Source organism: Ctenocephalides felis, unplaced genomic scaffold (genome assembly GCF_003426905.1).
Source record: "Ctenocephalides felis isolate EL2017-DRISC unplaced genomic scaffold, ASM342690v1 CF-g0.4_SCAFFOLD_00430, whole genome shotgun sequence".
Classification (NCBI taxonomy): domain Eukaryota; kingdom Metazoa; phylum Arthropoda; class Insecta; order Siphonaptera; family Pulicidae; genus Ctenocephalides; species Ctenocephalides felis.
Genome location: NW_020536584.1, coordinates 3131 through 14693, shown reverse-complemented (window position 1 = coordinate 14693; position 11563 = coordinate 3131). Strand labels below are relative to the sequence as shown.

The 11563-nt window shown below is 29.5% G+C and overlaps 1 protein-coding gene across 1 annotated transcript; it reads right to left on the bottom strand.

The window, feature by feature from the left end:
- Positions 1 to 10121: 10121 nt before the first annotated feature.
- LOC113364985 lies at positions 10122 to 11189 on the bottom strand. Its single transcript, XM_026606854.1, has 2 exons — positions 11158 to 11189; positions 10122 to 10840 (listed from the first exon to the last, which is right to left on the bottom strand). The coding sequence occupies exon 2, from the start codon at positions 10517 to 10519 to the stop codon at positions 10145 to 10147; it is 375 nt and encodes a 124-aa protein (XP_026462639.1). The 5' UTR covers positions 10520 to 10840; positions 11158 to 11189; the 3' UTR covers positions 10122 to 10144.
- Positions 11190 to 11563: the final 374 nt, after the last annotated feature.

The window sequence follows — 11563 nt, the reverse complement described above, 5'->3', positions numbered from 1 at the left end:
CTTTATTGTCATATAATTATGTCCCTAAAAATTATATGATAAATAAAAATATTCCCAGAAAATATAAAAAAAATATTTATAGTCAATGAAAATAGTTCAAATGAAAAGCACTCTTCAATTATAGAATTTTTAAGTTTAGATTTTTTATTAAAGAATTAATATTTTTGAGCAAATTCTTGAAATAAGAAGCATCCGAATATATTATAAAGAAACAGTGAGGGTAGAGCTTGTATCAATGTCGCACGTACCAACCAAAATTAAGTTACTTTTACTGATGATAAAATCTAATAAGATATTTGACTTTTTTATATATTTCTTTGAATAATTGCATGAACTGATAGATTGAACATTTTAATATTTTATTAGATAAAAATTAGACGAAAATTAGAGTCCAAATGACTAATTCGGCCTTTCAGCTAAGGAATTCCAAATTCCATTCTCAAATATAAACAATTTTACGTTACACCACACTTTATCATAGACTTCTCGAAAAATACACAGAATTCTCAGCAACCACTGATTACGAATAGACGCGGGTGTGTTTGTCCTACGCAAACACAATCCGAGCAAACGACAAGATTAACGTTAAAAACAAATCCCACCTCCAAGGTAGTACAGGTGAATTAGACGGCCCCAAGCAGATGTAATTATGCATGCTATGCAAATATTGAAGATTGAAACAAGACGAAAGATGCCAACGGACGCGTGGTCGTAATAAGTCAAACGACGTGGTACGGACGGATAGATCTACGACCACGTTGGCCCCTAGGGAACCGATCGGATCGAGAGACCAAGGATTCAAAACTAGGATACGTACATTCTAATACATTTCGAATTTATTATTATAATAAATAAGTAAAAATCATTTTCAAAAGTACGGGGTTCTATAAGCTGTGTGTGTTATCCCAGTATCCTTCCTATTATTTTACTCAAGAGAGTAACCCAGCTCTTTTTTAGGTGTGTACTATACATCATATTGAGTAGGGTAGAAGGAAAGAAATGGCAGCTATTAAAGTTAAAATAAAGTGTTAAAAAAAGCCTTTTTTGGGACGAGAAGCTTCGTAAAAAATTTTTGCGTAATGTTATCAAATTGTTTGAGGTATTGGGGACTAGGTATTGCAGTGGTGAACAAATTAAAAAAAAATGCAAGTCGATCCGACTTGTAGTTTTTTTTTTAATTTGTGGCACCGCATTGAAAAAAGTCAATTTGAGAAAAACGTATTTAAAGTTTTTAATATAATGTACTAAATACACCATTTAATTTAATGTACTAAATACACCATGGTGTTCAAAGATATTATTGAGGTATTATAATGAAAAAGAGAGCAGCTGGCATACAATAGCTCCGGAGCGATGAAAAAAACGGTTTCAGAGGATCATACATATAGAGATATATATATCTATAACTTCGTCAAAAAAATAGATATTGAGATGATTTTTTTTTAAATAATTCTAAGGTTTTTAGCTTTCATAATATCAAAAAATCTCAAAATCAAAAAAAAAAAAAGAACCGAACAACCCCCTTAAATATATTGTCAAAAATTGATTGACAAAAAACTTTTTTACTTGTTTGATCATCTAGCTATATAAGATAATAGCTTAGAAGATAACTATCCCAGTCAAAATCGACATTCAACTTCGAATTGCAAATCGGCACAAATGCCATTTTAAATAAAATGTGAGAAATCCTAATCGATGCGACCTTCTGCGATTTTTTTCATTCAAGATCAAAGGTACACAATTCTCGTTTTCCCCGTTTTCCGCTGAAACCATAAGAACTATCGGAAAAATATATTAGACGGATTTGTTTAAGTTTTTTTTGCTAGACTATTGAAATGTTCAGTTACGAAAAGCTCGACACAAAACTAATATTGAAATCCAAACAAATTTTGGAGTTAGCTTAAAAAATAATTATGTCCTCCAGTTAACCTGCCAAATGCAACTTTACAACAATCAAATGTTGTCTAGTATTTAGTACTTCAAAGTACTTGAAATTCATTTGGAAATACCACAGCCAAAGAAAAAGATAACAACTTGAAGAATCTCGAAGGTAACTATATTGGCTATTAAGCAAAAAATCCAAATTAAGCTCATGGAAGAAGTTAATGTTAAAATCTATATGGACGTACAAAATTCAATTATAGGCAACACCTACGAAATCAGATATCATAATCAACCAAAGATTCCGAAATAAACTTCTTGAAAAAAAAGTAAATGGCTCTAAATATGTACCACGTTGGTTCATACATAAAGATCTAAATATCAATACAGTACATAAGAATTCCAGATTCATGGCAACAGTTATAAAAAGAGAATCGTAAACCACCCAAATCTATGCTGGTGGAAAGCCTGGGGCGAAAACGACCTTTTTCGGATACCTAACAGCAATACAGGATACCATCTTGTTTATCTATGATACCATCATACTCAGACGCCCAATCGATAAATTGGCATCCAATTTAGACATTCTAAGTACTACCAAAAGATTTAAAAATGTTATAAAATCAAAATGCAACTAGCTGTAAGTGGAATTCTGTCTTAAGGCAATTAAGGCATCGTGCTTTAAGGCAAATTGCTGGAACTTCCCGTACCAAAAATTATTATTTTTTTAAAAACGATTAACATTTTTGAAAAAAAAATAATTAAAAAAATAAGATTTCTGAGAAAACTATAAATTTGACAAAAAATTACTTTTTTTTGAAAAAAAAAATTTATATGAAAAAAAAATTTTTTTTTGAAAAAACATTTTTTTTGGATACAAAAAATTTTTTTGAAAAAAATGTTTTCTTCATTTTGACATATTTTGGGAAATTCTGAACTTTTTTCAAAGCAATCGCACTGCTTGAACTGCATAGAGACGAAATGTCAAAGCGCGCATGTGCCGCGCGCCGTCTAACGCATAAGCATTGGTACGGAACCCATAAAAATGTAAAAAAAAAATATACTTATTGTTAAAATCTCTATAAAATATCTGATAATTTGATGTGCATATGTCTAATGATCATTTTTGACCGCCAAATGGCATTATTTTTTACTTTTTTTATTAGATCTCCGAAACCGCTAGACCTGTCTCCATGAAAATTTGATCAATTCTACATCTTGTCAATACAAGTAAAATGTTCTTTGAATTATTCAAATCGGACGCTCCATTCTCCTAAAAACGGAGGTACCGTACTTGGCACTTTTTGCCCCGTATCTTCGGAACGGCTAGACCTGCCTTTGCCAAAAACTAATCAGCACGTCTCCTTATCAATACGAATCGAATGTTTTTTGAATTATTCAAATCGGTTGATCCGTGTTCCCAAAATCGTCGACGAAAATTTGTATCCGCACATACATACACACATACATACATACATACATACATACATACATACATACATACATACATACATACATACATACATACACACACACACACACACATACATCTATTTTTTCTAAGGTATGCCAAAATGTTCAGAAGGTTTTGAAACGTCGAGAAATGCAAAAATTTTCATTTTCGATTTTTTTGCGATTACTATAACTTACCCTACGGGAAGTTAACAAATAGTAATGAATTTAAGATACGTTACTTCGCATGTTTCTTTCCTTAGCCGATAGTTTAGAAGTTGTGGATCTTGAGTACACATTCACATTTTAGTGTCGGTCACACCGCGAACCGTGACTTTCTTCGGCTGATTTAATAATATTCGTTTCATTCATCGAAGTATTGTGAGTGTTATGAAGCACGTCGAATGTAATGCCGTGACACTGACCGTGGTGTGTTGCAAGAGAAAAATTAACTGCATCGTTTATATTTATTAACATATTATATCAAATTAAATTAATAATTCTTGATATACAGTTAGTATATTTAAAATTATGAGTTTGATTGTTTTGTATACTGAATTTATTCGACACGATAATCAAGTTAAAAAAAAGTATTATAATTTTTGATGCTACTTATTCAAATTGACTGGACAACTTGCAATATTTGTTAATTGTTTATGATTAAATTATGAAAATGAAAATGTGAAATGGTAAGCGTAACAGCACTACTAACAAATATGTATCTAAAATTTGTAGGTGAGACTGATCAGCTAATATTCGGACGTATTTTTGTTTTATTATATTGGCCGTGAAGGTGACAACCTTCAGGGCATTAATCTTTACACGGAATGGTTGCTACCCCTGGTAGAGGGGGTAGAGGAGTGTTTTAATTGAACTAGTGGTTTACTTCTAAAAGTAAAGTCCGCGAAACAACATATATAATAAATGACCATTAAATATATCTTCTTTCATTATAACTTAGTAACAAATCAGTGATTATAATTAGAATTGCAACAAATACATAATATACAAACAAATCAGTGTTTAATACAGTCCACAGCTACAAGGGTTAAATTATAACCCAACAACCTGAAGAAGAGTTTTAATAAATTCTATAACTACGTAACGTAAATACAGCTAAACTATACTAATTTTGAGATAGGATCCATGTATGTTTGTTCGAACAAGTTGCATTGAGTCAGCGCCATTGCTTTTAAACAGTCAACACTTCAACCACGGTTACTGTTGAATCAGGAGCCTGTCAATAATATGATAAACGCTTAAGAATATTCTTAACCATTAAGACCTACAACTGTGCAATTTTATTACTACATAGTAAATACTATCCGAACATGACACACCGTATCGCCAACGACTCACGCAAATAGCAATTAATAATTACATTGCAAACGCATGTAACTTTAGATTATTATTAATTAAACATGTCTCGTCACAAAATGAAACATATTCCTTCGATGGCAGACAGAGATCCACAACAGGATCGAAATAATTCCATTGAAGATCAGTTGAGTTTATAAAATATTTTGTTTCAGAAATAAAGGGATAAGGTATTATTAGCGATGATAAATATAAAATAGAGAACACTTGGATGGTGCACAGGTAAAGCAGATTTTTTATATGATGAGATGGTAAACAGACCATCACAAATATACCAGAACGCCATTAAACCGTGTTAAAAAATTCCTATTTCTCAAATGTTTTTATATTAGCACTAGTCAGTTTACATACGAATTACTATTTATCTTTACATTATTTTACATAATCTTTTTATTAGCCCTATAGTACACTCTGGGTTTTCGTAAAATGTGAAACAAATTTCGAGACAGCAGATTTTTTGCTGTCATTTAAGGACAAGTATACATATTTAGTGAAAAACTCATCATATCCTCATTGTATCTCAGATTTTTGAAACGGTTCACTTTAATTACCAGCTCCTCACATAATTTATGAAACATGAAATCCATGAAATAATACTGGTTGTGTGACCTTCTATTAAGGAGTATTGAGGTATTACACATTGTTATTTATAAAAAAGTAATTAATAAAAAATCTATTACGATTTTGACAAATTATTGATGTTGGTGATAGAAATAACACCAACAACGCGTTATGTTAAAAATATTCAAGTTTATGGTAATCACAAAATATAAAGCTACCTTCAACATTTTCCTAATTCGTTAAACTTATTAAATTATTCTAATGACCTTTGAGGTATAAATAAATAAATTTCAATTAAAACTAATCGAAACAATAAAAATTTACTTTTGTTTCAAGTCCTTTGTCAATGCAACATAACGTCTTCTGATGTGACCGAAATGGATAGATAATATATTTCAATTGCTTCGCGCACGTGATTATATAATTTTTTTGTATCCTATGCTAATAAAGTGCACAAACAATGATATGTATTTTGTCTGAGATTTTGAATATTAGAAAATATTTAATTTTTATAATAATTCTATCACAGTCGTAGTATTAAAATAAAAAATATCATAAGAAATATTTTAAATGTCGATTACTTTTTTATTGAAAAAATTTACCATGAACTATTTTTTATGTCTGAGATTTTGAATATTAGAAAATATTTAATTTTTATATTGATTCTATTACAATCGTAGTATTAAAATGAAAAAGAACATAATAAATATTTTAAATGTCGATGACTTATAATTATTTTTATTTAAATCCGTGACTTGCATAGGTTGTCAATCCCTGTACTACTAAACGCCACTTACGAGTTCGCTCTCCGTACGCACGAGGTTACTATAATCTTTATTTACACATAATCTAATTAATGTCTTACATCGGCTACGGAAGCAATGTAATTATAATAAGCAATTATTGTATTTGACTAATAACATTTTTCTCGAGATATCTTTCTTCTTTCTAACTAATTGTAAGACTTCTTTGTAAACGAACAACGCATGGTAACTTATCAGATTCCCACTTGAAAATTCTTGTCCCGAAATATATGTGTAAATATTAATAGATATCATAATATACAATGAGTAACTTTGTTAGGATTAGAAAGAATTGCAATCCATAGTGCGATGTTAGAAACATAGAAATATACGATATATTCATTTTGATTCATTATCTCTGTATAAAACAACAATAATATTAGGACGACCACTGGGCGGCCTGATATGCCCTTTCTTTCTTATATTAATAAAAAAAATTACTAGATGTTATGTTTTATAGACAGTTGTAATTACTAAATGAAATAAAAAAAAATTTGTATAAATAGCAAAGAATTAGTGTAATCATTAAAAGTTTTTACGCTAATACGACTATACCGAATTTTATAGACATTAGTATAGTTAATTTGATACATTAAATATAAGCTCAATTTGATTAATATGTTTGATCATTATCAATTCAACCAATTAACTGTGATTTAAATTAGAATATAACATCATCACAAATATAAAGAAAAAAAACTATATACCTTTTTTGTGAAAATCTTAATTGCTGTATTAGCTTTATTATCTGATTGCAATTTAAAAAAAAAACTAAACATATTCTCAAATTTAAAGAAATTTAGTATATTTTTAGGCTGTGCCGATATGTAAGTGGTATTTTACCTTAAAACAACACTGTGCATACAGTTCAATGAACGCGCCACAGTAGACTGGTTAAAAAATTGTTTGTCCACACATAGTTCTGCATTTTGCTGAATATTCGATTTTGAATTACAAAGCTAAATATTTGTAACAAGTCGGATAGTTTTGAATTAGATACTTAAATTCTATATTTCAATAGTAGTAACTACTTGCTTGATAAACCAAATTAAATGCTCAACATAAATTTTATTGAAGTGACTACTCAAAGACGCTTGGTTCAATTCCAAGTCTAAACTCTTAGATTTAACAATAGAAGAAAATTATTACAATCATTAATTCATCGTATTAATAAAGCTGAACTCACTGCTCAAGGATTGCAGTGGATTGTTCCTTAGAACGCTTTTCTGCATTATGCCTTTGGTGATACAAAAGTACTGAACATGCAGCCAGACAACTCAAAATAGTTGCGATCATGCAATAAATTACTAACAATATATGCACATTACAATGAACAGAAATAAGAAGAGGAAAAAATAGAAAAATCTAGTAAGATCGCTTTTATAAAAAAAAAACAAGCTAGGGTTCATTCCAGTTCAAAATATGTAGAGGATAGAATAGCGATCAATGCTAGATTACATCATCTTAAGGTATAAAAAGGAAACAAATAAAACCTAAAGCAATAAGGATAATAAAACTTTCTAATAGATCATTATAAAATACATATGCATCTAATTGAACAGAGTATTTTTACATCTCTGTTTTCCACAACATCATTTTTGAATCGTTGTTTTTAAATGTAGCATAAAAAGTACTTTATACGAGTACATATGTTAATTTATATTACATATGTCAACGGTTAATAAATTTGTTATGTATAATTTTCAAAAAAAAATCAGTAGAACATGAGTAAATACCACAAATTATAATTATACTAAATTATAATCACTTATAAAAGTAAAATATCACACTAATTTTCATTGTAGCAAAATGCATTAAAAACACTACAAGTCAGCAAAACATAAATGTTAAATATTTAATAGCAAAAATATAATGCTTGAAATGTATATTTTATTATAGTTCACGAGATATAAAAGACATATAAAAGATAATAACTTCATTTATTATTTTATTAATTAAACCGTCATATTTTTTGTTATTCCTTCTAACTTTTTCTAATTCCTTCTAAATCCATATATATTTATCTCTGAATATTTTCAATACAGAAAATATCTATATTGAATAAATGGAAATAGTATGATTAATATAGAAACATGAAAAAAATATTTTTCGATTATGAAAATTTTGAATACGCTTTTCTAATTGTAAGTAAATTATTTTCACCTCATTTATTATAAATGTAAGATACCTTCTCAAACTTATTTCTTTAGTATTTTTATTAACTTGTTTCAAATTGAATTTACAATATTGTGTATCTTCAGCAAATTTCTCGTAAATACATACCGTTGTAAGTAATATAGATAAATAATTTCTTAACAATTATGATGTAATTCTTTTCTGAATCATTAACAAATAATTAGTCGTTTTACAAATAGTCGTAATCAGGGCAAATAATTGATAAATTGCAATTCTAGTGCAGCTAGATTCAATTTGAAATGATTTCTGCAAACAATAATAAGATTGCTAAAGTAAATAATATCATTATTGATATTGATGTCAATAATATAGTTTATATAAATAACATAATAATAGCTTTGATTAAATGAATATTACATAAAATATTTAAACAATAATATACAATATATATATATATATATATATATATATATATATATATATAATTTATTTGTCTGTATTTGTAATTCACCACCGATATTTCAAAAACAAGCAAAGTTATGAATTTTTTTAACAACAATATTTGAAAGTAGGGGGCAAAAGAAGGCATCACCTTTTTGTCTTACGACGTCGCTATTAGGGGATAAATGGCAATGTTTAAAAATCTATAACAAAAGTAATTTCCTTCGTTTTCAGTTTTTTTGTCTGTGAGCACTGTTGTTTAGTTTACGAGACCTTAGTATAGGTAATTTTACGTACATTATTTAATGTTCAATATTTTACAAGTTGTATTGTTATTTTTAAGTTGGATTTAACCATTTTTTATATTATCTTCATAAAAGCTTATTTGTGGGTGGGATAAAAAGAACCAACTGAAACTTTGCTCTGCCAAAAGTGTAAACAATAAAAAATAGTTGAAAGAAGCAATTTTACTAGATAATTTGAATTATTAGTTATTCCAACTGTGCTGATGAATATTTCTAATGAAATATCAGAACAAGTTTTATACGTTGTAATCTTTGTAAAAAATGTGCCCATAAATTTTTGATTTGCATTGATTAAATAATTTAGCTATTATTTTTTGAAATTCCTTCAAAATTAAAAAAAGGCATTAAGTCTGTTTGCCGTTGACAGTCTCTTTTTACCCAGCCTATGAGGTAAAAAAGGACAGATGATGAATTTTAGAAAAATAGTATAAATTCAATGTTTTCAAAAAGACCTTCAAAATGGCGTATAAATTATTCAAATATAAGGGTGTTAGTCGATTATATATGGCAATGCGCCAACGCCCTCGTGCGTCGTGATTATTATGTACTCGACTGGCAGACCCTTGCAACCGAATGGGCTGGTATTTTACATATGCTTTCTAAACAGTTAAAAGAATACACCCTCAAAATTTGAGCCTTGTGGGAGCAAGTTATGAAAAAAAATTATTTGACAATTTCACAAATTGAAGGGATGATGACGCAATCGCAGAATGACTGCCAGAATGGTACTTCCTAATGGGTCGATAATAAAATATCATTAAAAAAAATTCTAGCTTTGAGAAAACAGGTTAGTCAAATAGTTCACTGGGACCGTTCAAGTATTACGTAAGCACTATAGGGGGCTGGAGGGTTGTTGATTTGCTTATTTTGGGTTGACATGGGGGGCACGGGAGTCTGGATGATGATTACGTCATAGGTAGTATTTTTATTTTCTTACATTAATTGCAAAATGTTTACGTAAGCATGGGGGTAGGGGGTAAGAGCTTTGCTTATTTTTGCTGACAAGGGGGATGGGGGGATAAATAATTGTAATAAATCTGCTTACGTAATACTTGAACAATCCCACTGGCTATTAGACTATGAGGAATGATATGAAATATTACAGATACATAATTAATAACTGCTCAAAAAATTTATAAAATTGGACGTTTCCATTACTGTCAGAATATATTTTTTAATTTTGTATAACTAATTCATACCATATCTCCATCCTTTCCATTCAGGCCTGACATAAGGCTTTTGTACTACGATAACCGCTGGCGCTTGTTGTCTGATAATCGGCGGGCAATTGCTGACAACCACTGGACTGTAGCTGTACCTGGGCGGTATAAGCGGGTGCGGTCGCGTGCTGACCGCCTGGTACTGGACAGACTGGACGTTAGTGGCAGCAGGAGCACAGCGGCTGGTGCAGCAGACATAGCGTTTGTCGCGGGTCGCAGACGTATTTCCATCTTCCGATATATCAAAACTAAGCTTTTCATCTTCGTTAGATGATTCCGCAAATATTCCTTCGACAAAGAGTGACAAAGTGATTGTCAATGTCAATATGTTCTTTAAATGCATAGCGTCGGCTGATTGCAATTGTCTTCATTACTCGATCATCACATAGAACGATTTGATGATTTTGCACTTAATGCGATCTCTGATTGCACGAGGTAATCCAAGGTTTTGATTCACTGCATCACTGATTTATCACTTCTCATTATTCTTATAGTTTCAATTACCAATTTAAACCACTTATTAATTTTTTTTATATTATTATGATATATCTAACCGGCTAGAATTTGTTAAGAAATATAAGTATAACATTAAGAATATAACACAATTTCGGCATTCGGAATAAAAATATGTTCCAATAAGTCAACATTCATTAGGCATTTAATCCTTAAGGCAATGAATATAAAAAATTATGAATTAAAACTAACAAATCAAATAAAGACTTGATTACTCGGTAGACATTAGCACAAATTCTTTTTTTTAAGTTTTATTAAAAATGTTGTTTTAAGTATTTTAATCTAAATTTTTTAAAAAAATCATTTTAATATTAACTTATGACGTTCTTTAGGTCATCATCATACGCCAAAAGTAAACTTAACTACTCTTTGAAAATGCATTAACAAAATTTCCATCCATTTAAAAAATCATTTAAAATTTACAAATTTACTACAAATTTCCAAATCAATAACATATAAGATAGTTACAAATGCATCGCCCTATTCTACACTTGGATTCAATATCGTCAAAACAAAATTAGCTGAAGATTGAAGTTAACCTATCAAAAATAACATAATAAAGTTTATCAAATTATCAATTAAACCCTATATAATAATAAACAATAAACTTTTATAAAATTAAATTCAAACTTTTGAATGATACGACTTTGTAAGCACTTGATTCGCTCAAATTTGGAGCTTTACTGAATTGAACAATTGTTGATTAGCCGTCGATTTGCTCATATGTTATCTATTTCATAGATAACGTGGTATAAAGATTTTAAAACACAATACAATACTTCCCATTCGATATCGAACTAATGCTTAAACGATAACGAAAATATTTGCATGATATCACTATTTCCAAGGACAAAAAAGCGTGTAGCGCCATCTT